The 27,816-nt window shown below is 44.4% G+C and overlaps 1 protein-coding gene across 2 annotated transcripts in view; it reads right to left on the bottom strand.

Annotated features, from left to right (window-relative positions):
* Positions 1-305: 305 nt before the first annotated feature.
* Positions 306-27,816, bottom strand: part of LOC135907340 (synaptotagmin-1-like) — a 176,571-nt gene continuing 149,060 nt past the window's right edge. For both annotated transcript variants that reach the window (XM_065439023.1, XM_065439022.2), the window contains exons 7-10: positions 14,473-14,590; positions 10,548-10,681; positions 9,208-9,409; positions 306-6,747 (exon numbers count right to left, since the gene is read on the bottom strand). In XM_065439023.1, coding sequence (XP_065295095.1) covers positions 9,218-9,409; positions 10,548-10,681; positions 14,473-14,590 — 444 coding nt within the window. In that variant the 3' untranslated portion in view covers positions 306-6,747; positions 9,208-9,217. The remainder of the gene's footprint in view (positions 6,748-9,207; positions 9,410-10,547; positions 10,682-14,472; positions 14,591-27,816) is intronic.

Here is a 27,816-nt window from a genome sequence, read left to right on the forward strand (position 1 = left end):
TTTTTACGAGTGTTCATAACTTCGAGAAAGGCTAAAGGGAAGCTTAGCTTTCTCCCAGTATGCCGGAAACAAAGGTGTAGGCACACATTAAGAAGATATTATTTGTTATGGCCAGCCAGATGATTCTCATTTGCAAAACTTTGATAGCTAATGAACTTGAACTTGCGATGCCGCCTTGGAAAGTGTATTCTTCTTTCATGTCTTTGCACCGCAGGGCCGTACGTGACTTCACCGCGATGCTCCGCTCACCTCGCACACCCCGGAAGAAAGACAACTTGAACGCAGTGAACGACAACGTGACAGCGTAAGAGATTTCTTCTCAGAGTAAATTTATTGACCACAAGCTGGAAACCAAAAACGAAACAATAACAAAACGAATCAACCTTCACGAAGAGTCAACCGGTCAGGCGCAGACACTATGACACAAAGATGCGATTATGTACATAACTTTACACCGCCCTATAGAATTAAGTATGCAGTGATACACGTAGGTGCAAGTCTCCTTGTCCGACGTTTGAGTAGGGGGGGTCTTGCGTAGAAGGTGTTTACGTCAGTATACTGCGGGCGATGATGGAAACCCATTGCACGGTACGGCGTCATTCCACTATGATACAAGATATACATCTCGCAAACAAGAAAATAAAGAAGAAAGTGCTCGCACGTGACTAGAACACCTCAAAATCCATTGACGGGTACAGCGGCTCACAACCGTAGTTGTAAACGTGGGGACAACTAAACCACCGCGAAATGAAAAATTCCTTTCAATACCCTTCATTTCAATGCCGTAAGGTCGTGCATATCTCGCTGGGTTGCCTTTGCGAAACTTCTTAAAGTTCTCTGAGCATGGCCTAGCTGGTATGGGTTCATTTCGGAAGAAATGGCACAAAAGAAAGGCGACAGATGACAGGAAAGGCGCCCCTGTCGTCTAGTCTTATGTGTGGTCGTATTTTGTGCCACTTCTTTTCGAGATGCTCCCGGAATCTGTGGAAATAAACGATTTGTGATCGGGCCGGGTAAGAGCACAAGCCACATCCCACTCGGATAATAGAAAAAGAAATTGTATGATAACTCCTTTTGCGAGGATAACTGCTTAACCTGAACTACGCGTTTTGGAAACCTGATTGTACCCTACAGAGAATGTTCACCGTTTTGACACAGGACGCTGGATATTCTTTTGCTCAATCAGTGTGCACACAGGCCATCGGTGAGTATGAGAACACATGAAGATGGAGTTATACCTCCGGCGAAATTAGTTTTTAGCACTACGTATTTTAATGGAGTGTACCATGGTCAGTCCAGGCGTAGAAGTTTTCTAGTTCCATCAGAACGTATGTGTGCATCGATTTCTGCCTAGAATGTCAAGAAGAGAAAAGCTAAATGAATGTGCAATAAGCTTTTCTTTGCTGAAGGCATTTATGAGGACAGGCACGCACAACTGTGCAGTCTTTGCAATTACTGCATTAGACGAAGAAAGCGGGGCGTATGTTACAGCCTACACTGACAGGAAGCTTAAATTCAGAACTACTGTGCTAGACTTCAGCTCAGTAGGGTGAAGGCTGCTTTAAGCTGCAGAGTCAAGCATTCGCTTTTCATTCTTTATATTAGGGGCAACTTTCTCTGTCTGTTTTATAGTTTAATTGGCGAGAAAGTGTAAGTGTAATACTGCAGATCGTTCGATGGCTCCTGGAGGAGTTGGTTCTGCCTGCACAACATGACACCTGGTAAACGGTGCTCCCTAATCAATGCTTACACACTTTTTTCCATTCATTAGCTTTCAATATCTTACGCATTGTGTAGCCTGTTTCTAATCTATACTAAAACGCGAGAAGTGTACAAGTGGTCAATGAGTAACATACTGCAACAAACGTGAAATAGTTTGAAGCGAACATTTGCGTTTAGCAGCGATAGCTGAATTGCACTGTGAACGTTGCTGAAAACCTAGGATTTCCATAAACAGAGATGTTGCGCACAGTAGTCAAGCTGAGAACGGTCACTGATCTATAGATGCTCATGTGAGTCTCATTTTTCGTCTGGCATTATGAAATCACAAGGAAATTATAGTGATAATGATAAAACTATGAACCCTTGCATCACATAGGAGGGAAATGGTCGAAGAACTCCTCCTATAAATTCGCAGTCTAAACGAAAGGCCCTAATACACGAGAAAGCAAACAAACATTGTTGCAATATTCTTGTTTAAAGAACTATTTTTGTAATCACGCCTGAAAGTTAAAAAGAAGGAAATCTGCCATGATTCGTTCTGCAAATTCAGGCGCAAATATCCCTGACACAAAGGGAACGTTAACAGGGTTATCGCTTGTGAACAATATCCATCACGGATAGCTGTGAAAATACCCTATACTTCGTTACGTGTAATAGAAAATTGGAGGTCTTTGTGTCAATAATACAGCGTAAGGGATAATATGAACAAGAAAAGTCCTCTAGGTTGCAGCACTTTGCACAGGGGTTTAGGGATCAATAACACAGTTTTGTGCATGCGAAGGCGAAGAATGGTGCTATCACACCAGCACGCGAGGGTTAACAAACCAATAAACATGTACACCAACAGACGTGTTAACACCATTAGACTGCATTTCTGTGACGTGATATGACAGATTTAACAGCAACGCACTAAGCACGCTAGGGTCCTACAGCTGCCCAGAAGCCACAAGAGGGAATACCCGAGTGGAAATGCTCAAAGCCGGCTAACGAGAAGCCCTTATAAGCCAAGCCAGCGAACTGCCCTTAAGTTATTTGTAAGTAGAGAGCCGTTGGTGTTGTAAAAATGCCACACAAGCCAAAATTGTGTGCTACTACACTTTCAAATAGCACGTGATCAGCCTAGTAGGTGCCTCATTGCTTAGCATCTGTCGTTTTGCAAAATATTGATTCTGCAATTTTTAACGGCTTCACACAAAAATAATTAGGTAATTGCTGCTTAAAATTCACATTGGAAGGGTTAAAAACACGTTTTCTGAGATTCTTACTGGTTTGAAGGCAAATAAGCCAGCGGCGTCATTGCGCCTTCAAGCTTTAAAAAAAGAAACTCGTAATAGAGTGCGAGATATGATAAGATAAAGAAATTATAGAAACGCGCTTCTAGACTTGTGTGATGTCAGTGCCCGTGCATGACCTAGACCTCGTATGAACGACTCCCTTGATTTCGAAAAGCTTGCTACCAGAGCAAGAGTGTCAAAGTTTGATACTCAAGTGGCTCCTACGCATGATGTGAGGCAGTCATTCCCCCGCGCTCGAAGTGGGGTCGATGCCGACTGTTTTCTTTCACACTCGTAGTCTAGCGACTAGGTCACTCATAGCCGCGCAGTGAGCATTTGCACTCGAGATTCGTGCGTTATGAGGCGATTCCGGCTAAGTGAGATCAGTATGAAGCTGGAATGTTGTTTTGTCGTTAGTATGGAGGCCAGAAGCGACGCCGTCCATGGTCGCCGCAACGGCAGGCGCGGGTAGCGGAAGGGTAGCTGTTACTCGCCGGACAAGAAGCTTGGAAACGCAGCAGGCATAGATATAAGCGTCAGTGCTTTCGGCAAACTCTCGCAGAGAGAGTCACGTGATCTTGCCAAGACTCAAAGGTCAAGAGAAAGAAATCATCTTCAACAACCTTTCGCAGTTCACGCTAAACAGGCACACTCGATAAAAAAGTTGAAATGCGCACTCGTCCTAGTGTGCATACAGAGCCCCTGGAAGAGGAAAGTAGTGTCACGAGGAAATTTAACTGCACGGAAGTGGGCAATTTGCACGAAGGGCGCCGTAAGGGAGGTAGAAGAAGCAATGCTCTCCATTTTGCGAGAAGAAGGCGTTGACGTCAAACTATAGCTTTTGTGACGACAAAAACAGCTGTGGCCGTACACAAATTAGGAATGACTGCTTTTGACTGTACTTCACGAAAAGAAACAGTTATACCACATATTCAGTCCACCTTACGGCTTACAAGAAGGGCCGAGGAATTATAATAAAAAGGCGTCTGCCGATTCTCGTAATCCAGTTATGGCAATATTGGCAAATGAATAAACTTACTGACTTGTCAGGAGACAGCTAGTTTTTAGCTCCTCGGTGGAACTGTGTGTTTTGAAATTTATAGCATCTGCAAAAACCTAAAGGCTGTTTTTATTCCCGTGTCAAGAGCCTTAGAAGGTTTTTCGCCGAACTTAGGTGGTAATCCCAGTTCTGTAGAACCGTGAATAGAGGTGACCAGAAGGAGACAGGATCTCAAGTAAGAATAAAAATTACAGGCAGACATTGTAACAGACATGAGAACCACTGTAGCGTGCACTCAAAAAAACAAAAGGCATAAGAGTGTATACATACGTAGAAAACAACCTCGAAAATACAATGCCTAGAGGACAAATCAGCATCAGCCAGCTGTGCAAACATAATTATGCGCGTCTTCACTTCCACAGGAGAGCTGAGAAAGGCAGAATGTACAAAGCAAACGCACAGCATCGCGATGTGTTGCAGACACATCAGTTGTAAAAAACACAAGGCTCTATGAGCCCCGCACCATTCCAAAACGAAAACACTGCATTCAACAGAGTCAACTCAGTCACTACGTTGTAGCTACCGCAGAATAATGACCTCAACTAACAATGAAAAGAAATCAAGAAATTTTTTTTTACAGCGATCGCGAGACAAGTCAAGTTCCTCCGACGAGACGATGCAGAGTCATTGACCTCGACACATGGCACGCATGGAAGAATCATTCACGGTTTTACTGCTTCTCCAAGAAGACACGGTGCACGTGCGAATAACTTACGACAAGTGCGCATTCAAGAAAAGGAAAATTTGAGAGAGACATTCGAGAATTCACGTATACTTCACATACTTCGAATCCTATCGCACATTATACACCACAGCACTGCATCTACGATACACTCTGTTAAAGAAGCGCGTGTGCCTACCTATTAGACTTACTAGGATAAATAACGCGCGTCGTCAACTTCGATATACAAAAATCGATATAGGCTTAGCTCTATAGTGCAGCCGCCGTGAGCCGCACTGCATGAACATAACGTGGAGCGTCGAAAAACGAAAGACAAGTATTGAAACGAAAATAACCTTCGTGGGCAAAGGATTTAAGGGTCAAGAAAATGCGAAGCGGCCACGGTGGAGACATTCAAGAATGATGTTGCAGTTCTTTACGCGATTCATTTTTTTTCATAAGCGAGACGAACAATATCTTCCACTCAAAAACGCCGCAATCTTTTACAGATACAGGTGAATCACCTGGGCCAACAGAAGTCATATTTAACACATCCTTGCTGCGTCATCTTCCGGCAGAAGATGCCAGTATGGAAAAATGCCTTGATGATTAGAGTGCTACAGGGAACTACAGTGATCTAGTACTGCGCTTGACAAACATTTTCCACGTGCGCCAATCTGACGTGCCTAAGAATTTCAAGGACTTGAAATCCCACCAGAAAGGCAACTCTGAACTCTAACGTGATAGGCAAATGCCTCGGCCAATAAGTTATAAAATATTTTTTTTTACACAATGGAAAAGAAAAAAAAAATTAACAACTTCCAACCGAGCATCGAAGCATCGCCTTCCACGCTCCACGTGATTCACATTCTTCACAAGACGTTGATTCTCTCCTATGACACCCGTGTCACTATGAACGAAGACGCATTGAAGCAGCGAATACATCCCTTGAAATCGAAACTACGGCATGTGTGCCATGAAGTGCGCCGAATCCTTAGCGCATCAGGAAATAGAGCACGAGTTCAGGCAGAAAAACGAACTCGTCTTGGCTGGCTTAAGAAAGAAAAATACTCAGCCCCTGCTGCATTCTTTATATAAGAACAGTCCGAATTGGGCAAGCAACTACGAGGGCATAAACACAACGTACAAACACGAGCGCACTAAAAAAATACAACAAGAAAATATTCTTAGGGCACAAAGGACGACCGCAGGTGCGTGAACAGTTGAGAAACAAAGGCTCCTGAAGCAATAAAACTATATCCTGGTCATGAAATTCGCGTGACCAGAGCAACCAAAGCTTTCACTTGTGCGGCAGTACAATCTCAACGCATTGTCACACTGCACAACTTTGCGTAACACTGACAGTGGACTCGACTCAGACTTTACAAAAGTTCACTGACGACGTCGCACGAGCCGCACGCACTAAATAAGGTAATCTCAGGACATTCTAGAAAGAAATTTTTTTCATAACTGTAATTTTTCTATGACGCGCGTCAACTTGGAGAATATGATGCCCCGAGTCTAGTCGAGGGTACACTGGCTACCTAATACCTTAACGTTAAGCACCAGGATTAGCGTTGAGCGCTCTTCTTTGCGCTGGGTTAAATTTAGGCGTCCTCGTAAGTCCTTGAACAGTACGTCATGTTTCAACTATCAGTATGAACACACAGCTCTTCACAGCAGCAGCGATAAAACGGACACACTTGCAACGTTTCGACTGTGAAGCCGTTATACATCAGCTCGACATTCAGCTTAACGATAAAACGCAAATGCGGCCGTTGACTGCTCGGACCGCGTAACATTCTATATACACGTCTCCCGTCTGCCTTCGAACCAAGGAGCACACACTTATCACGTACGAAGGAATATGTGTGGAACAATGGTACACGGGAGGGAAAGAACCAATCAACAACGGTGCAATAAACAGCAAACGACCCGCCAACGCCTTAGGCCGGCGACGCTGAGAGTCGCTCGGTAAAGTGCTGGGGAAAGGGTGGCCTTTAAATATGTTGGCTTTGCACCTCTGAGGCCTGCAGAAAGGAGAGAAATTGAAAAAAAAAAGAGAGAGACGGGTTACTTTCTCTGAATAGATTGGCATCAGCACCATAAAAACGAGCGCTGATGGCCCCCTTTTTTAAGAGTAACCTTTTTTTTTTCGTTTTCTGACTCCATTTCGAAAAGATTATACTAGCAACGTGACTCCATACCGAGAGTCAATGTGGTCGCTAATACACACCCTTCCATTGGAGTAAGTGCGCTCGTCGGAACAGAGTGAATTAGGGAGCGGAATTGGGGCATCACACGAACACTCAAACATGGGAGTAAAATCTGGAATTACTCCCCCCCCCCGAGCGGCCAGCACTGCCTTTATTTATTTATTTATTTTTATTGCATAGACTCAATCACTTGCACAATCTACAATCGTTTTAATGCCCACAAATTACTAGAGATTCATCTGTCTATTGGCCACTGACGACAAGAGAGGTATTCGTATGATGACGCGGTGTTACACTCGAAGCTCTCCGGAACTTCACATTCGTTGTTTTGCAAACATCACTGGCTAGAAACGGGCTTTGTGATGTCTCCTGCAGCGTTATTTGTAAACCTAGATGACGAGATTGTCGCGTGTGGCTGTACCTGGAAGCACGGCGTTATCACCAGGTGTAATTTATTGACATACTTTTGACAACAAATGACAACAATTGAAGATGCTCAAGCTGTAGCTCCCCCTGAAACGAAGCTGTTTCCTGACTGATACTTCCAAGATGCTCTAAGGGACTCCCCTGATTTACGTGCTCCAGAAGGCGCTATTTATCTCAAAGACATTGTATTAGCCCATTACACAAATGCAGGCACATAATTAAATATAGGAACTGATGCGACTTGACGAATATAGAAAAATGACGGAAGTATGAACCGCATTAGAATAGCGAAAAAAAATGCAAGAGAGAATTTTCATTAAGACATCTCAAAGCCACACATCTTCAAGAATAGCTTTGTATGCTTGCTAGTATAGAAAGCAAAGACTTTAATAAAAGCAGTAAAGTACATTTAAAGCAACTTCTTAAAACTTTAAAGAATTCGGCACTTCATTAAAATGACAGCCTTTGAAAGGTCGTTAAAAACTAGTGCCCGTTATCAGAAAAGTTCTTAGGCTGAAATTCTCCGAAAGGAAAAATTTCAGGGAATTCTGATACTGGGCACATTGTTAGCCAAGGCGACCATCCTGCGAAAAGAACGCTACCGATCAAAAAGCTTCGTGAATTCGACGCGTGTGTATTATGTTAGTTTACAGTGGTAGCCTTTGAAAAACTCAATTTTCCTTACTATATTGGAAAGGTGCTGATAATCACTACGGAACATGGAGGCCACACTTTTTCCGTTCTGAATTACCCCCCGGAACTTCAGCGCAAGTACGTCAGTGTGATACCTCGGGCTATTTTGTGGAACAAAACTTCTGAAAATTTAGAAATTTGGGTGTTCGATTCATTTAGAATGCAATGTATTCATTGTTGACCAATAAACCGTTAAAGTGAGACGCGAGTAAATAATGGCTAAATTAATGACGTCACGTGAGCGCGTGAGGGAACTTCAGTGTTGCGTCCCGTCCTATTTGTTTTTTTTCTTTCGTCTTTTCTGGCTTACCGGGCTGCCTTTCACGGCAAGAGTGCACGTTTTGTTACTGCACAAGCCTAATGCACTAATACGACTCACACGACTAGACATGTTTTGTAGTCGTAGTTAGTGACCACCTAATAATTCTGCACAAGATCCACCCACAAGAATGCAAAGCACCTGCCCTTCACCTGTAATAGATCAGAGTCCAGTCACAGTTTAACAAAATTGCTCTGCCATTGTAAATGCTTGGCTAATTGGAAAATGAATGTTTTGCTGTCTCGAGCTGAAGTATTACCTTTGGCTGACAATTGATATAAGGATCACATATAAGATTTGCCAGAACGTTCGTGTTCTATCCTAAAACTAGTGACACAACAACAAATCAGAACGGAGAGCGGTTTTCAACGCCCAAGACCGCTTGACTTCACGAAATTAACGAAAACCTAATTGGCTGGCGCGTAGAAAATGTTTTGTGTACAGCCTCCACGACCCGTGACCAGCCCCTTCTGTATATTTGTGACCACCTTCAGTATGGAAACCAATCCGCTTCGGTTTCTAGCGTCCTTATACATTTCGTGTGCTGACATATATGCAGTGTAACACCACAGTCCCGCAGCGTCTGTTTGTGAAGCACAAAGTGTTTTTTTTTCTAGTTACTTTCGGCAGAAGTTATGTGTACAATAAACCTTTCCTTTTACTGGCGCACCTATGCAAATTGTGCTTGAGTTGAACAGCTTATATGTGATTTTCTATTAGGCTCCCACACACTGGAGTTGCTTTTAAACGACAGTAAGTACCAGCGTGACGACTCTGACATTAGAACCAGTTGCTAAACAAAGTGGTATTGCCGAGTCCGTGTTACCCAGTCGCACCTGCATTGGCTCAGTTGTCCTGTCCGTCCGTGGGCTCCTTGAGCGAGTGCCACTGCGCGATGGGTCGGCGTGGAGAGGCCAACATGTCCATCCAGTGACGTAGCTCGGTGCCCGTAGCGTTGCAGCCCAGCACAACCTTCCCGATGGGTTCCGACGTCCCGATGCGGTCGTAGTCGACCACCGTGACAACCAACTGCACCTTCTGCACTCAGTGTGGGAGGTGGGGACACGGATAAGGAGGAAGTCACTGAAATGCTTGCGATGAAGGGAAACTCAACCAGAAAGATTACTTTGATTCATTTCATTTCTTGTTTCGCATTGCTTTTTGATTAATACATATGTTGGAAAAGATGATGGTGCCTATTATACGGCGCCAAATAGTCCTTATAATTTGTACATCTGCCCCGGAAAAGGCTTCAAACAAAGAATAAAGAAAAGAATACAGTGACAATTCTAATGTTCATACATACACGAACACAACACATTCAACATAAATACAGAAAAATGTAATGTTCGTCAGCACCTCACGAAATTCTAATCTTCACGCTGAAGCACACGGGCTTTGCTGGTGGTTTCCAGGTGGTCAAAATTTCCGGAGTCCCAACTGAGGCGTGCCTCATTAACAGATGGTGGTTTTCATACGTAAAACTCGTGGATTTCACTTAATCTTTATTTATTTCTAACACGAACAGCTTACGAAGGTACAGATATTCTGCAGATTGTCGTGGCTCAAAATTGTTGAAGTTAGTAGTTATATGGTGCTGTACCACTGTGTGTGAGGTCGCACGTTCCGTTCCCGGCGACGACCGTCCCATTCTGATGGGGACGGTATGCAAAAACGATCGTGTGCCATGCCGTGGGCGCATGCTAGAGAACCCCATGTGGTCGTAATTAATCCGAAGCTCTTCAATTCGGCGTACTTGTTGTCTTTTGAGTAGCTGTGAGGTTGCTAAATACCACAATTGAAAGTCCCGTGTTGTATTCATGCCAATCGCTATAAAAGTTACATGCACGTACAAAGCAAAGGAAGTGATCACTGTGTGAAAGCTTTGTTCAGCCGACTATTAAAATAAAGAATGCTGAATCAGGTACATATTTATCAGTGCACTTGTGGTTCAAGACCTTCTTTTTCTGCTCGTTTAATAACTAGGCGGAACTTCAGGAAGATAAATGGGTGTAAAGCACTTCTTTGGGGCAACCTTTAGGTGGTCCTAGTTTACTTACATTTAGCCTTAAATCGTAGTTAATGCACACAAAATCACACAACGTCACGTTATCTCAAACGATATTTAGCACTAGACCAATGTTCCACAGCAACATGACAGGCACTGGGGACTTGCCTGTATTTGTTCGAACGGGACTTCGAAAGTGAAGGACTCGTTGTAATAAGGGTTCAGGGTGCACTTCTTGATGCTGGTCTTCTTCTTCTTCAGCCTCTTGCCGTTCATCATCAGTGCAATCTTCACGTACGGGTCTGCGAAATGGAGCGGGGCAGAACACATTGTGAGGGAAGAACTCCGCCTATATAGTCATTGTCAGAGCACAACGCCGATGATGAGTCTGTCATACTGAAGTGGCATTGATGCCGCGAAAGTTTGTTGAATAAAGCATGCTGGCATCATTTTCATTCCATAACGCCGCAGGTTAAATAGAATGTCTGGAGACCCTGTGTGAAGAGCTATTGACCATCAACTTTAACAAAACGCCGTTTTTAAGATGTAGATTAATCTTTCAAGAAAAAAAAAACCCGAAATACCATTCCCAATAACCCAGCAGTCAGAATCAGTTGCTGTGTTTTAGTTATTAATGCGCCACTTTGTCCAATATTCTACAGTAGTGTATATCTTGTGGCGTTGTTGACTGTACGCGCTGAAATGTCCAAGAAAATGATTCTACTTTGCGGAGACCACGCTACTATAGATGCAGAACTTAGAACTGAGGTGAAACAGCGCGAAAAAGACGAGGACACAAGGAAACAAATACCACAGACAAGCGCTGACTGCCAACTGGAAGTTTATTTGAAAATCACCGGACATTTATAGCTTTCATCAGCATAGGCATGCGCACATCATTCACAAAAACATCTGCAAATCATCATTTTAATCTTTCTTCCAAAAATGTTATTTCTTTTCCCGACAAGGCAAGAGAGGGAGTGCTCACACATTTATCGCCTTCCTTTCTTATATGAAAGGCCTCTATTATCTCCCTTTCCTTCTTGCTCTTTCCTTTCCCTATGAATTTAGTCTTTTCAAATAAGGGGGTGCATTGACACTTGTTACAGTGTCCAGCTAAATGACTCCCATAGCCATTCTTTAGGTTAGTGCTGTGTTGACGAGCTCTTTCATTGAAGCACTGTCCCGTTTGACCTATATAAGATTTTCCACAGCTTAACGGTATTTGATAGATGACATTGCTCCTGCACTCAGTGAAACGTGTTTTATGATTAGTGGTGCACAAGTGCCTTTCGCGCTTGTTCATGCGATTGCATATCGAGGACAACTTGCACGGGGCACTGAAAACCAAATTGATATTATGTCTATTAGAAACTTTCTTCAGATTGTGAGACAGCTTGTGTAGGTATGGCACCACTTGCACTAGTCTTTTGTCTTTGTTTTTTTCTTGGGAAGCATCGGAACTTCTTTTCTCTTTCTGCAAAATCGCTTCACATACTGAAGTGATCACAGAACTGGGAAAGCCTGCGTTCTGTAGTCGCGATATCTGATTTAAAAAACTATGATCGCACTCATGCTCACATGACTTATTAAGTGCTGCCTTAATGCACGTCGTCGCTAAGCCTCTATTAATCAATTTAGAGTGTGCGCTGTCGTAACGCAACAAAGTTTTCTTAGATCTGGGATGATATCGCCAGCATACGTGCTCGTCCAAAGAAAAACAGAGGTTAATATCTAGAAACTGAATACGGTTCTTAATTGGCAATTCATACGTGAACCTAAGTCCTCCCGATGAGTTGATGAACAGGTTCAAAATTTCTTCGATCGCGTCATGAAAATGCATACAGGAATCTTTCTTCATAACAATTAAGTAGTCGTCAACATATCTAAACACTCGCGTTACAGGCATGTCAAACAACTTAGCAGAAATTACATTGTCAACCGAGGATAAAAAAATGTCACATAAAATGGGGGCGATGGCTGATCCTATACAGATGGCAGTACGTTGGATGTAAAATTGGCCATCATAATTAACAGCAGTCGAATGAAGATAAAAGTCTAAAAGCGCTAAAAAATTGTCGCTGTTGACACATACAGAATTCTGAAAATTAACTTCCCCGAAATCTTCTATCCTATCGCGCACAGCGCACATCAAACCATCTCGCGGCACAGAATAATACAAGTCCTCTACATCTACTGAAAACGCGGTTAGTGCGGTTCCCTGGTCTTCATTTATGGCCGAGATAACTTCTTCCGAGCTTCTTACCAGGAAAGGGTCATTTATCTGCAACATCTTGAGATGGCCTTGCAGAACTTTTCCTACATGACATTGCCATGACGTCTTCTCGGACACAATAACCCTGAAAGGGTATTCAGGCTTGTGTGTCTTGCAAGTGAAGAAAACATCAAGGAAATGTGTCCTCGTCTTTTTCGCGCTGTTTCACCTCAGTTCTAAGTATGAACCAACTAGCCCTCATCAAGATCTTACTATAGATGCAGGTTTCTGCACTTAATGTACTAATTTTAATGCCAATGCACTATATTTTAACTAGTTCGGCTAGTTCAATAAAGCAATGCCAGCTTCGAACAAAAACGAAAAAAGAAATCTCACGCGTAGGGTCTGCGGAGAAGTTGAAGTGTTGCTTTCAATGGGTCCAATGAATATTGCATAAATGAGTGCGTCATATTGGGGGAAAAACTATGCGGATTGTTTGATGCGTTCATTTGATAACGGATCTATAGAGTACAATACTAAAGGCAATCAACGCGTTCTTTTTTTTTCTTATGCCTGCTCTGAAGCTCGAAATTTAGGGCTCCCATTGATAAAATGCTACGACAAATATCTGTCTACGTCAAAAAACTGAGGTTAATACACGGGAGAATTAAAACTGCTATAAGCGAACTCAGCTTTGTGTTTTTCTTTTTATATTTTGAAAATGATTGCTGCATAAGTATTTAGCTCTCTTGGCTTTCTTCTTGTTGACATGTCGTCTCATGTTTCTGTTTACCCATTTGTTACGTTCTACGCATCGTTCAGTGCGTGCAACTTTTGCTTGGTGCACTGCGTCTGATCAATTATTTGCCCGCGCATGTGCGACATTTCAAAACTTCCAAGGTGGTAAAGAGCAACCGGCTTCATTCCCCGGAAATAGTATATCTTCTTACGTAGTTTGCAACAATAATCAGAATCCTAGCGTACATCCCCGCTATTGTTAACGTCTGGTGATGCAAGTCGTGAAGGGACTTTTGACGAAGTCAAGCACGACGTATTTCGTTGGGCACAAGAAAGCGCTGCCAGCGACGCGAATAATAATAAAAAAAGAAGCTGGCGAGCCGTTTCACTGCTGTGAAGGTGGATTATCAGCGAAGCTGTTTAGCACGCGAGGTAGAAGTGACATGGAATTTAGATCAAACGTATGAGCAAATCTTTTTTTCTCTTCAGCGGTGACGGCGGTCCTCCCGAAGAAAGACGTACGTACACGCATATTTATTTGATCGGCGCGTCTTGATCGGAGGCACACACACATTCACACATTTCCTTGATCGCTGTGCCTTAGCCGGTGGTCTTTGTAAGACAGTCATTCGCTTCAGTGTATGCCAAAGCTTACATGTCTCATAACTTAGATGTGCATTAATTTTTTGTCCTGATCGGTGGTCATCGTGGTGGTAGGTATGCACACACATTCTTGTATCACCTCTGTCATTAAATGCGTAAGCATTTCTCTGCCTACCTAACGAGAAACTTGTACGTGTCGTAAGACAATGAATCGCTGATATCACCGTCAGGAAGAAAAAAAAACATATCTGCTTTGGGCCGTCCGGCAAGGCGAAGATGCCGCCCGAGTCCAAGGACTTCGAGCCGCGACATGAGGCCACCACAACAAAAACTGTCGGACCATTCTTCAATAAATTCCTTTTTTTTGAGAGCTTAGTGATATTGAAAATGGTGCCTATTGATAACGAATCTAGTGAAGCGATTTTGCATCAAGCTCGGGAGCTGAGTTTTTGCACAGACAGATTTGTTGACAGACATGAAGAATCCACGGAACCCTAGCCATAAACACCTCCGCAGTAAAACGGGGGTGCTACTTACCGGAGAGTCCTCCAACATCCATCTTCTTCAGGTTCTTGGCTTCCAGGATAACTACAGTCAGTTTGCCGGCCGTGGGAACGTAGCGGAGTGAGAAGCAGATGTCACCCAGCTTGTTTTCCTGTTAAGCCAGCGAAGGTTTTGCGAGCGAAAAATAATAAAGGGAATGTGGGAGAAAAAAAAAGAACACCTTTGTCAGTCGAAGTACAGAGTACCGTGTCTCTGTGCGGCTTGGATAAGACTGTTTGTGAAATCGATGAGGTTCACTAAGTCCTTCGTCAAACACAAACACTCTGACGCAGAAAGTTTGCTCGGGATCGTCTAGGTTTAGGACAAGCTGTGCAGACTGCGTAGCTAGGCCTGCAGACGGCGTAACCGCTTAGAAATGACAACAGTATGTTGACCAACGGATTTGCCTCTAGCCGGAACACGTTCGGTTCCGCCACGCTGCGATATTTATGGGCTGTGAAAGCGTGCCTCGCTCGATGCCCAAAGATACCTTTGCTGGGACGTTCTGCGTTGCATTCTAATGTTTACGGTGGTGTGATTTTACATGCTGCTCCGTTTTTTTTGCTTGCTTTACGATTCAAATTTGCGATTACATGCCGCGATAGGTACATCGAGAAAAAACAATTGTCCTTCGCGTATATTTACGGTGATATTACAATTCGTTTATTTCTTTAATTCAAACGCCCACTTTTGCAAACGGACGCTTAAAGCAGAAGACACGATTTCAACCAATAAAAGCAAAGCGTTAATGATTGAGTTGACAGCAATATGCGACCCAATGAAGAGCGTGGGAACAGTGTCACGTGTTAGAATGTGCCGTGGAAATTTAGGAGGAAGGATGCAGCGATTTGCCTTACGATAACAAAATGGATCTAAAGACCTCCGTGACTAAATAAGGCAATAGAGTCGCTGCAAATAAGGAGCTATACTGGGTGGTTTAAAATAGAAAAGAAAAAAAAATGGTTTGACTATCCGTACTGCATATGCACGCTGTACGAATGGATTACGCGCAGGTTCATAAAGACAGAAGAAGAACAAGAGAAATATGGGAACACAAAAAAACCTGAAGCATTAGGACAATGCTGGTGGCGCGTATGTACATTTACATTAAGTAAAGAGTCAGCCAGCAACATAGAACACTTTATGCTGACAAAGAAACAACTAAGACAACTACCGTACCTGCAATGAAGTGCAAAGACTGTGATGCACGTCGGTTAAGCTTGCTTTAACGCAAGCTACAACAGAAATTACTCCTCTGTTGCAGTATATGACACTATTGCGCGTAATTATTTTAATGCGTTTATGACTGGAGATTTGACAAATTGAGCACGTGCTCTGGAGTGCTGTTTCTAGCTACAAATCATAGCAGCTGCGACAATCTCTGGCCTGTAAGCATGAGCCATGACGGATGGGCCACCAGCTTTGATTACGGGAAAGGTTTTAGCCCGAAAATTGCTTCGAATGTTCTCGTAGGTAAATATGCAAACTGAAAACCATTGATACAGTGATGTCGTGCTAGTGACGCTGCTTTGAAAGTATTTCCATATGTTACCATATGTGAGCAGTATTTGAGATGCATGAGAATCATGCCCTAGTAATATGGACAAGCGTTCATTTATGCTTTCCGAGTACAAGGATCCCTTTTTGTAAGCTGAAACTTCTTCCTATTGTTGTGCATCCTACGAATGACGCTGCACGTCAACACTCCGACACTTCTCTGATTGCTTAAGCGCATTATGTGCAACACACCACTCGCACTCCTGGTCAGGCTGTAAACAAAGACATCGAAATCGCACTCAGTGTTTGAATCACTCGCAAAACGAATGCATCAAAAAGCACTTGCGCTCAAGGCTTGTCCTTGCAAGAACCACGTTCAAGTTACGAGAATGTACGGAAGTTACCCTCACTGGGTGCCAGCGTGGAATCTTTGAACGAACATCCACGAAAAAGAAGAAAACTTGGCGAAGGAGCTGATTTCATCCAGCGGGGCAATAGCAGCTCGTGAAAAACACACTGCAGTTAGGTTAGATCTAGCTATAGCTGAGTGTGCTACGCAATGAAATCCTTTTTTCTTTGAACACCTTCAGGTGTTAAGCCATTCAGATGCAGTAGCTACTGCGCTAGCTACGTCACGGTAGAGTGATGTAAAAAGCAGCATGGTTGCACGTCAGCTTGATCTCAATTTTGCCTCCATTCTATTAAGGCGGTTATATGCGCTAACTGGCAGTAATATGATCATGTACAGTCCCAACTAGAAGTCTTGAGACCACAGATGGCGTGAACAGATATTTTTTTTGCAGCGTAGGCATGTACGCTGAAATCCAGTAATACAGCTTACGATGCACGTGTTCGGCCAATTTAATTCACCGAGACAAATCCACGTTACCCGCCGTGGTTGCTCAGTGGCTATGGTGTTGGGCTGCTGAGCACGAGGTCGCGGGATCGAATCCCGGCCACGGCGGCCGCATTTCGATGGGGGCGAAAACACCCGTGTACATAGATTTAGGTGCACGTTAAAGAACCGCAGGTGGTCGAAATTTCCGGAGTCCTCCACTACGGCGTGCCTCATAATCAGCAAGTGGTTTTGGCACGTAAAACCCCATAATTTATTTTAAATTCACGTTGAAGGGCTGTGCCAGAAGAAATTTAGTTTTCCTTGGTCCATCCTCTGCTCTCGCTTGTGTTCCCGACTGAACATTCACGCACGGAGCTTAACGTTACGCTAAATGCGAGCGTAAGAGGAGACCACCCTTGCGTCTCTTTGTTCTGCAGCAGTGCTTCATGATGGGAATATATGGATACATAGGACAAGTAGAAGATAGAGAGCAAGACTTGCAGTCACAGTGAATTTTTTTTAAAAGAAAGGGGAGCTTACTTGTCGTACTCTATAAAACGCACGGCACAAACTGAGGGTAAGCTCCATACTTTTCGTCTCGGCCCAAACAGAAGCTAGATCACCAGTCCCGCTTCCGGTGGCGCACTTTCAGACGCTAATTTGTCACTCGTTCTGGCAAGGACAAGCCGTTAGAAAAGGCAAGAATTACAGACAGACAAAGCAGAGAGACGACACAACGAAAGCACACTCGCTAAGGACGGACAACGACTCGCCAAACAGCGGAAGGTGAGGTTAAAGGGCGTGGCGGATGACATCCACTACGTTACGGCACGACACGACACAAAACACACACGTACAGACACACACAGACGGCTACTACACAAAGTGACGACTGCGGTGAAACCAATGTGCGCCGTCGGTTCTTTACTACTCATTATGTTTTGGTTTTGGTTTTGCTCTCACGGGAACGGTTTCTTCTGTGGCCGGGGTGCTCCGGGAAACGCCGACTGTATGACCCTCCTTTTGTTTTTTTGAAAGAAAGAAAGACTTACGAAGACATGCACTGATCCTCGCCGTGCAAATGATGCTTGTGGAAAGCGGACTGTAAGACAGCTCATGCAATATGCAGAAGCTCACAGAACGCGGAAAAAGCGTGTTCCGGGGTCACTTTACCTTACGGGTGTGTTTGTGCCTTGGTGGTTCACCGTAGGTTTTGCCTAAGCGCGTGGTGTTCGTGTTCAAAGGGCTTCGTATATTTCTTATTCCACGATTTGTCACAAAGGAAACACGATGCGTTTGCTGTCCTTTTCTTTTTTTGCTGTCATTCCTGCAACAACGGCGGCAAGCCCGCGCACGTACAGCTTAAAAAAGAAAAGCAGGAAAATAATTGTGAACTAGGAAACGGTATGGTTTCATGACGTAGCTACACAGTGGGACAAATCATTCAAAGAGGTGAAGAAAAAGCTGGACGAAGGTAATCTGCTGAAAAAAACAAATTCTGGTGTTTCTGCCCCCCAGAACCCTATAATGCGCACATTTGCGCACGTATGAGCTTTGAAAATTTTGATGACTGTAGTTTTCCTTTTCTTTTCACGCGCGTAATAGACGTTAGTTTAAAATCAGCTCTCGTACCGCTTTGCTTCATCTGTGTCCATGCTCTTTCACACAGTGCAGCTACATGCTGAAGTCGTACAAACTCACCCCAGATTCTACACTTCTCAGTTTAAACCGTATGGGTTCCGAAATGTCCAATAACTTTTGACTTAGTCGGCGACGAGACGTCTTCGTGTTTTTTTTTTTTCTAGCACGCTACCTGACAAGACGATTTTTCGACGAACCCTTGGCTACGTTCGCAAAGTACAGATTTATGCAACGCGTCAAGAGCAGTTGCTGACGCTGCTTGAATTCGTAACTTGTCGCCTCCGAGAACATTTGAGCGAGCATTACCAGCACTGCCAAAAAAAAAAAGACAGAGTTCACATAAACAAGCAAAGCTTGTACCTTGAAAACTGCTTTAGCGCGCATAAGACCTAAACGGAGAGAGAAGATAGGACAAACCAAAACTTGCTTCGTGAACTTTCGAAATATGAGGTATGCAAACTGTATACTTGAGCCCACACAACGACACAAGTAGTAATGTGTTGTACGTCTCTGCTCTCTTCGTTTTTTGACTGGTTTAAATCTCAAGAATATGTACAACATGACCCAGGTCGCGACTATTCTGCTAAACTTCGTAGTCCAGTGTTCGACGAAAACTCGCCTGGCGAGGAAACATACTAGTGCCAAAAAAAAAACATACAGGCACTCGCCAAGAATAACATTACACTAAAAATAAAACATGACATTTCGGGCCCCGTACGGGTCCCTTGATCACAATGAAAATGTAAGCACCGCGCGCCCATGCCCATGTTGCGCACGCACGCGTACATCTTCATTGTGATCAATGTATCCGTACGGTGCCCGAAACGTCGCTTTGAAAATTTTTGTTTTAACCTTGGCGACTGCATTTTTTTGGCACCTTTAAAAACTGTAGCGACGTTTGCGAAATAAACGTAAATGGATTGTCACCGGTGCAAGGAACAAGTGCAACCCGTAACACAAAGTTGGTTAAGGTTTGGAAAGTTAGCAGTAGGCATGTGGATGGTGCTGGTTAAACCTTTGCCAGTGATGGAAGAGTAAACGCAGACTTACAGTTGTTCACGGTCATAACTGAAAGCATGTTCACTAAAAATAGTGTGAATATATTTTCGGGAATCCATTCTCGCCCGCTACCGGGCTTGACGAAATGATATATAGACTTGTGAGATAAAATTACATTGTCTATTCTGCAGTTTCAAAAAGCACACTGACAACGAGGATATCGATGGGGGCATCATCCACGCCGAGAAAAAAAAGCACGTCCAGCCACAAAATACTATAACACGAATTTTTTTCAAGCATAAGACAGTGGCTCATCCTACTAGGTCTTGTATGAGAAATTAGCGGCTCTGCGCACAAAAGCTTTTGGCACTTAATGCGTTGCACACACAATAACGCACAATGCATCAGTGGGAATGTTCCTCGTATTTTACATAATAATTTTCGCCGACACGAAAATTCAGTAAAGTCACACGCACGAAAATACATAACGTTAAACTTGGCGTCAAACGATTTTTTTTTTATTTCTCAACCTCTGTCGACAAAGTTGCCGTTAGTTAAGCTTACGGCTGGCTGCTCATGCTCCGTGGCTGGTCATTGAGGCAGGCGCATCCGGTCATGCAGGGAAGTTCATACGAGCAATATAATGAAACACGCTTTCTTATTTTGCGTAGCACACAATGTATATAAGAAAAGGGACTTCTCGCCACAAGTTTGCTAGTACGACAAAGTTTTTTTTTCAAAACGAGAGCGCGAACGAAACTTCCCTTCAGGGGAAGCCTCCTACTTGCTTTTACACACGCGGAAAAAAAAATCAGGGAAGAATGTCTGTGCTGATTATAGGAAGGTTGAAAGGCAAAGAAGCTGGCACCAAAACACTCCAAGCTGTCTTTCCTTTCTTCAGCTGTTTAACCCTTCTTTCCAGTGCGCTTTACACAGGAGTCACCTTTTGTTTGGCTCAATCAGGTTTAGTTGAGTAACACTAGCTTCTAAGGCAGAGCTGCACGTGAGAGTAAAGAATCTTTCAATTTACCTGAGTGGATTTGGTCTTTCAGATTTAAACTGAGGTCATGCAGGTTCCTCCAAGTAGCGTACCATGATGTTGGTCGGGCAAAGAAACCTTCCGGCGTCTTTCACGTCCTGAGTTCATCTATAAATTCCATTTAGCACTGAAAATTGTCGCGCATTATCTGACAAACCTCCAGCCTGCCTTGAAGCTTTAAACAGGTTACAGCTAGGGCCAGGTTGTTACCGACGTTGTGGAAAATTAAAAAAAAAAGCTCTTTCACGAAGGTTCCGAAAAGCAAAAGACGGGCTTTTCAACAGCACAAAACCGCTCGACAGCAAAGGAATCATGACACTGGAAGTTAGTCTTTTATGCAGTGAAAACACCGTCGCCAGCTTAATGAACTCTAAAGCCTTTGACCGCTTAAGGTGGCTGCGCACCATCAGACATCCCGACCACATAATGCATCTTGGCTACATTGTCTGCATAGCTATAAAACGCTTTCACGCATAAACCGAACGAGTTCTAGACGCCCAGTCTTGAGAACTCCCACGGTGCTTTTAATAGAGTGGACGCAAAAATGTATAAAAATGAAAATAAGGAACTGTCGGCTAATATTAGCCCTGTTGTTCACGGAAGCTCACATTTATTGCCTCGGGCTGACGCAAAAGTAATTCATCTCCTTCCCGTGTGAGTAATCACACCCGGAGCTTACTGTAAACAGACGGTGTAGACTGGCTCGGTGTTTACAGGACTACCTACAATTTTACGAAGCCGGCGACACATAGTGCTTCGAGCCTCACAACAGCAGTAACATGCCACTGCTATCAAGTCCTGCATCCCGGCAATGCCTCATCGCCATCAGAGGGTCTTGACCTTTGTCGACACGTGAGGCGAACCACGACCGCCTGTGTGCCGAAGTGTTGGCCAGGAATATCACTTTCGCATTTACCTTTAATGCGATCGATAGTGCTATAGACGACATTCATTGGTCTTTGTTGTTGGTGCCGACGAAAAACGAAGCGAGCCAATCCCTGAGGCAACGTAATCGAAGGCGCCAAGATGGGCTGATCTCGGCGCCAGTTCAAGACATGTATCCTCATGAGGGCTTTATTGTAGTTTGCAGCTTCGGGCCGATCCCGGAGGATGTGTGCCACAAGCCGATTCTGAGATTCTGACAATTTTATTCCATTACTATAGCTGAGGAGTACCATGCGCCCCTGATTGAAAGGTTGGCTCACTGATAACGTCAAAGCAAGGATATCATTGGAACCCTTGTTCACAACGACCATAAAGTTCCGTGTGGAACTGTTTACAGTGGTTCTACACAGAATGGGTTCCGTACAGAACACTTGTTCACAAAATCCCATGTGAACCCATTGTGAGTATTGTGAGCAAGGGTCAGGTACGGAACGCGAAGCGTGAAAAATACTTTCTTTTGCTTTGAGTTGGTTGGTGACACAGCCTTTCAGACTTACTTTTACCTGACCCAACGGCTTTTCATCAACAGCTTAATTTCACCACGAGGACAAGCGTGGTTTTTTTAGGAGCGTTTAGCGAGTACTATTAGCGACAAATTTAAACTGTATGCATTCGATTAGTATAAACAAGGTAAAATTTTTTTCAGTTGCTACATGGTTCAAGAAATTAAACCTTTTTTTGTATTTTGAGTCGATGGAAAGTTAAAAAGTCTTTTGCAGTCCTATATCCAGTTATTTATTGACTTGCGCACGTACCCTTCATGCAATTTCTTAGAAAAATATTTTTTCCCTGGCGCCTATAAAAACATCCTAATAATTTCGTGTGCAGGAGTAAGTTATTTTAGTCGGGCGTGAGCAGGGCCCTACTTGGTCGGAATAATTCGTAATATTGACTGACAAAAGAAAATTTACGCTTTATGGCCACTGTTGGAATAAGAAGAAACGAAGTAACCAATGTATTTGCCTCCATCTTTGTACAGTGCACCATTTATAGCCGACCTATCGCAGTTGACTCTGTTGAATAATTAACGACATAAATCGTTCTTTCTCAACATTTGTCGCCTGTGCCTGACTTGAGCAAGTAGTGTCATAAGCATGACTGTCGAGGTTGCCCTTCGCGGGAGATTGACAGCTACTGATTTCGCACTAGACCTTTGATTTCCTCCCCGACCGCATCAGCTCTATTCCAGCGCGAGCGGAACGCTGGAACGCACATGCACTGACATTTTCGCTGGTGGTAAAAGGGCATCCTTACCGCGATAGTCACGAGCAGCGCTGTCTGGCAATCCTAGGGTAATCTTGCGTACATACACAAATATACTACTCATGATCGACACCGCGGCAGCTTAAAATTGTAAATCCCTGCACGCGCAATGTGGAAGATGTAAGTAAGGCTCCCACCTGCAGCAAGTTATCTTTTCGTCCAATTTCACTTCCACTTTTCCTGCTGTTTCACTTGAACTATAATTTCCAATTTCCAGTCAGCTTAACATATAGCTTACCCTACGTTTTCGTTTGCTTGACTCTTTGCTTTTGTCCCACTGTTGTAGCTAACAAAAAATGGAGTTCTTTGGAATCTCTTAGACTTCTCGCTCATCAAATAGTCAACAATTATACCCCAGTCCTCATGTTAGAAATGCTTTGTTTCGGTGAGTTCTAGCCGAAGTCAGAGTTTGGCTGCCATAGTCACATCGCCAGCACACCGGAAAAGCGTGACCACCGAGTGTTTATGTTTTGACTCGCCGAGATAACATTGGTAGCCTGGCTCGTTAGTCAACGTTGTTGTGGTAGCGCACGTCTAGACGCTTGTAGTAACGCAGAAATAGGCAGTAAGCTTTTGTGTTTCGTTTACGTGTCTCTTTACAGTACACAGAAGTGTGCAGGTGCCACAACTTTGCTTCTACGTTGGTCCCTGTGTTCCATCCACATTCTTGGTTTTCGAAAGCCTTGGCTCACAAGTATCCTCGAAGACTTGCAGAAAACATGGCAGCCGTCAAGCGATGTGTGTGTGAACAAACAAGGGCTATCCTACAGTAACGACAGAAAGGCGCTTTTCTTTACCGAATGTTCTAGTGAAAACAACCGCGGAAAGCGCTCAATGTCGTAATTCTTCGTGAGCTATAAAGACGAAACTTTGAGTAAACCTAGCATTCTTGGAAGCTTAAGAAACAGCAACTACCAACGAGTTTAACGACGCATTCTAAGAAATCGGTAAGAAAAGAATATCTCATCGTTTTGGATGAAGCTTCAAGACAGGAATGTGGTGGAGAAAGGTGAAATCCCAAATGCGCCGCCAGTATAGCATTTGTTGGACGAATTGAGAAGTCGAAATTCTGGTTTCGCGTCAGAAATGAAACTATCTCTGCTGACTCTTTTTGAGGGCGATGTGTTTAGTATCATCTCCTCGGATATGCGCCACCTCAAAGGGGCATCAAAATTTTGAAGTCCCTCCCGCTCAACCATTTTGACATCCTGGGTGTTTATCTCTCGTACATTGCAAGCTCGTTACTTTTTCCATAAAGAACTTTAAAAAAATATATCTGAACTTCTGATTGGTGCCGCGCACGTATCGCATAGTTAGCTGTGCAAACAAGTTCGAACCATTACGACAAACGCACCGGAAGGGGACCCTAATTCCAATCGCCTGTCGCCCCACAGTGGCTTGCAACATAAGACGAGACAACAGCAGAATGTCGTGACGTCTTTAATGCATGGGCCTCGGTGCCATGCGACCCGCCAACACGAATGCTTAGAAGAATCGCGCCCAAGATGCCGTAAAGAAGCGCCATGCTCCTTGCATGGAACGCGCGGTAACAGTGTCAGAGATGTGTAACCATCGCCTTTGCTTTTAGTGTTTTCATTAATGTTCACTGTAGCGAGCGTTAAACGCTGAACAAGCATGTCCTTTATGTGCAGCGGTCTGGCGTAATGGTAGTGTTGCCCGGCCTTTGCGTGCAGAGAAGCTGCCAGCGTGAGCGCGTTGTGGCCATTTGGGAGGAGAATAACGATCTCCGCGGCCAGCACACCATCGCCATAAATCGCCATTTCATGCGACGGCGGAAGTGTCCTAGCAAACTTGCTCTTTGCGTGCTTCCGCTTCGCTGCAAACCACGACGTAAGGCATATAGAAACCGCCTAGGTGTCTAGGTGGCCGTGGCGTTCTTCCGCCATGTGTGAGGCGGCGGGTTTATTTCACGGAGCCATGGTGCAAGAAAAGAAAAAAGGAAAATTATCATGAATCGCGCTTTTTGCACAGGTGAAGGAACGACAGCTTGTCGAGAGCAGTGCTGAGCTCTTCAATAAACGTCGTATCTTATTCGTCAAGCGCCCTCTTGAAGACGTTGCACCGAATAACTCCGTTAATAACTACATAACGCATATCTTGCACTTATTAGGCCGTGAATCCCTCGGTATCACGTTAAGAAATTCGCGAGCACTGGGCCCTTGAGTTCGAAAGACGAGCTTCAGGAAAAACGATGGAAGTAAGCTGATCCTGGCTTATCCAACTCTTGCAGTGTAGCTTGAGACAGACACTGGAGGCCATCCCGGCGTACACTGAAGGCCAGGCATTTCGAAATTGCGTCAAGCGACGCTTGCCTGCTTGCTTGCTTATATAAGAGGCCACAGCAACGGATACATTACCCTCATCACGGTGGCACTTCCATGTGACATGAGCTACTTCGGAGGGATCGTGCTCCTAAATTAGGTGGAGAGACCCGACACCAAGCGCTGCGGTGTCGAGGCTGCATGGAGCTCGATGTGGCATTCGGTGTAGCTCGCAGCGCGCCCTGTGGAAACCAAACTTCGGGCCGGGCCAAGCGCTGTTTTGTTCAGGAGAGGTGAGGCAATCTGTAGCTCTGACAACTTGCGTAGCAGACAAACATACATAAAATCAATCGAAAAGAACAAGTTCCCAGGACCAGTGTCTCTTTGAACTCCGCCAATGTAAGCAGCCGTTATAAAGATCACCGTACAGTAAGTGTGCTCACTTAAGGAACATAGGTTGTGTGACTGTCATGCATGCTATGCGTAGCATTTCACTGGGGCTATATCTCTCTAAAGGAACAATGAAAATATTTTAATGGGAATATCTTAACTGCGTAAGGTGCAACGAGACCCTGCCACTTTAGGCGATTACTCTTGACGGACGCACTCGGGCCGTATCGTAGTTGCCTAATGTTTTCGGAAAGCAAGCTCTTCCCTGACTTCTCCACGGTAGCTTGACGCCACAATGGACGAAAATATTTGTTTCTTCGATCATTGTGTATATTTCTGCGCATTGTCCGGGAGTTCCGACCTCCCTCAACTCTCTACGAACGACGCGCGTTTGGCATTACGAGGCTTGGCTCGGCGGCACACTGCAGCTGACGATTTTCGGGAACGGATGGACGAAAGAATGTACTTGCCGAGGAGTTGGTTTGTTATCACTGTTCTCAATGCAGTGCCCTTGTTGACGTATGGACGAACGCATGTTTGTGTGGTGCAGCGTCTGTCCGTGCGCCTAAAAGTGCGCTGTATTTCGAACAAGAACGAATCACCAATTTCGGCCAAGATACACCTGTGGTTCAGCGCTCGTATGCACAAGTTGAGGAAATGGGCCAAGAATTTCCAACGCGAACTTTTGAAGCACGAACCCAGGTTGTACGATGACGGGCTATTGTATATACATGTAGAAATCAGTGCTTGTGATTGTTGCCAACTCTCGCACGTTCTGAAAGTCATCCTTGTAGTTGAAGATAAAAACATATGAGAAACCGGAGTTCGTAATTTTACACGACCACACTACAGCATTTTCCCAATATCGACCGCATACATGGGGTTTCATAGGTAAATAGGCTGCCGCACCTTTCAGATCCGTCATCAGAGCACTATAGCACTCAAAGAGAAGAGAAAGAACCGTGCATTCATGCTACCTTTGAGCGCTGCATGCGTTCTCATGTTCGCTAGTTCATGTCACGATGACACGTGGGAGGCTGCGCATAAGAAAGAGGGCAAGCTGAAGTCCAAAAACGATGACATTTCATTCTCCGAAGGGGCCAGCGTAAGCTAATCAAAGACGCTGGCCATGGCTCGGTGAAGTATTTGACGGCACAGGGATAGATCGAATGAAATTCCAAATGTACGCGGGGCGCGCAAGCCACGCCATCAGATTCCACAGGGGCCTCAAGCTGTGTCTGCAGCAAAGGTCTTTCAGCGCTCCAACAAAGGATTCTAACGTCAACCTGCGAAGAATGCTGCTTTGGATGTGCGCGTGTGAACGATGTGAGCGATGAATATATAGGAATGATGTGCCGCCGTGGGTGAGGAGTGTCGTCGAGGGTGTAGCGTTACTGAGGGTAGGGTCACTGCACAGTGATCACAGAAAAGTGCAAGGCGGCGTGCACCATCACAGTAAATTAGGGAAATTGCAGCACTGATGGACTTGCTACGATTCGTTTGAACAACATAGCGAATAAGCATTTGGGCTTTTTTTCTTGATTGACAAGACGCATAAAAAAGCGTAGTAGAATAGGCGCCACTGACCACTTTTGCTACCGGAGCTGGACGTCGAATAAAGATTGCAGACAATATTAATTATGCCCGGCCCATGTCCGAAACGTTATCAATCAACTGAGATGAGGGGGGGTATTCTGCAAGTGTCCCCCTAGTGCATATGTACATTTCATGTGCTGCTGGTGTGCTGACTGGCTGGGGATGCCTTTCTCCTTCTAACGCGTACCTCAGTCCAGCCAATCAGAACTTCAGCACAAGACGAAATGGGCATCATGTCCCTCCATGGACACTTACAGAATACGTCCACTCAGCTTGGTTCCTCGGCGCTGACTGTTGGTTGCTGTTCTTTTGTCTATTCGTGTTCGTGTAATAACTGTTGTATTACGACAGAATAACACCAGTTTCGCTGTCAAGCGAAGTCTTCACAGTGAAGCGCGTGCTGCATTCTCAAACTGAGCGCATGCGACATGTGCCGAGTTATGAATTCACTGTGGCGCATCAAGTTACCAGTCGTTCATACCCATTGGTTCTAGAGAATGGAAGACTTTAGCGGGGTGCTATTGTTGCCTCTCCATGCCCGCTCCTTTGCCTCCGCATAGCATGCGATGAAAGCAAGTTAACGTGACCTTAATCATGGCCCATTAACTGGTACCAACTACTAGGAAAGTGGGCATCACTTTAAGGGATCCTTAGTTTTTGACATCTTTTACGGACACGCATTAAAATAATACAGGATGCTATGACATGTAATGAGGAGGCACGTCGGTGCAATCTTCGCAGTCTCAACATTATGTGCAGGAAGTTGAGTCTTATCAAGAGAAGCAAAGAAACTTTCCCGTGTTATCAAGAAGGGGCTTGCGTGCCAGCACTTCTCTGTCACAATTTCG

The sequence above is a fragment of the Dermacentor albipictus genome, chromosome 10 (genome assembly GCF_038994185.2).
Source record: "Dermacentor albipictus isolate Rhodes 1998 colony chromosome 10, USDA_Dalb.pri_finalv2, whole genome shotgun sequence".
In the NCBI taxonomy this organism is placed as follows: domain Eukaryota; kingdom Metazoa; phylum Arthropoda; class Arachnida; order Ixodida; family Ixodidae; genus Dermacentor; species Dermacentor albipictus.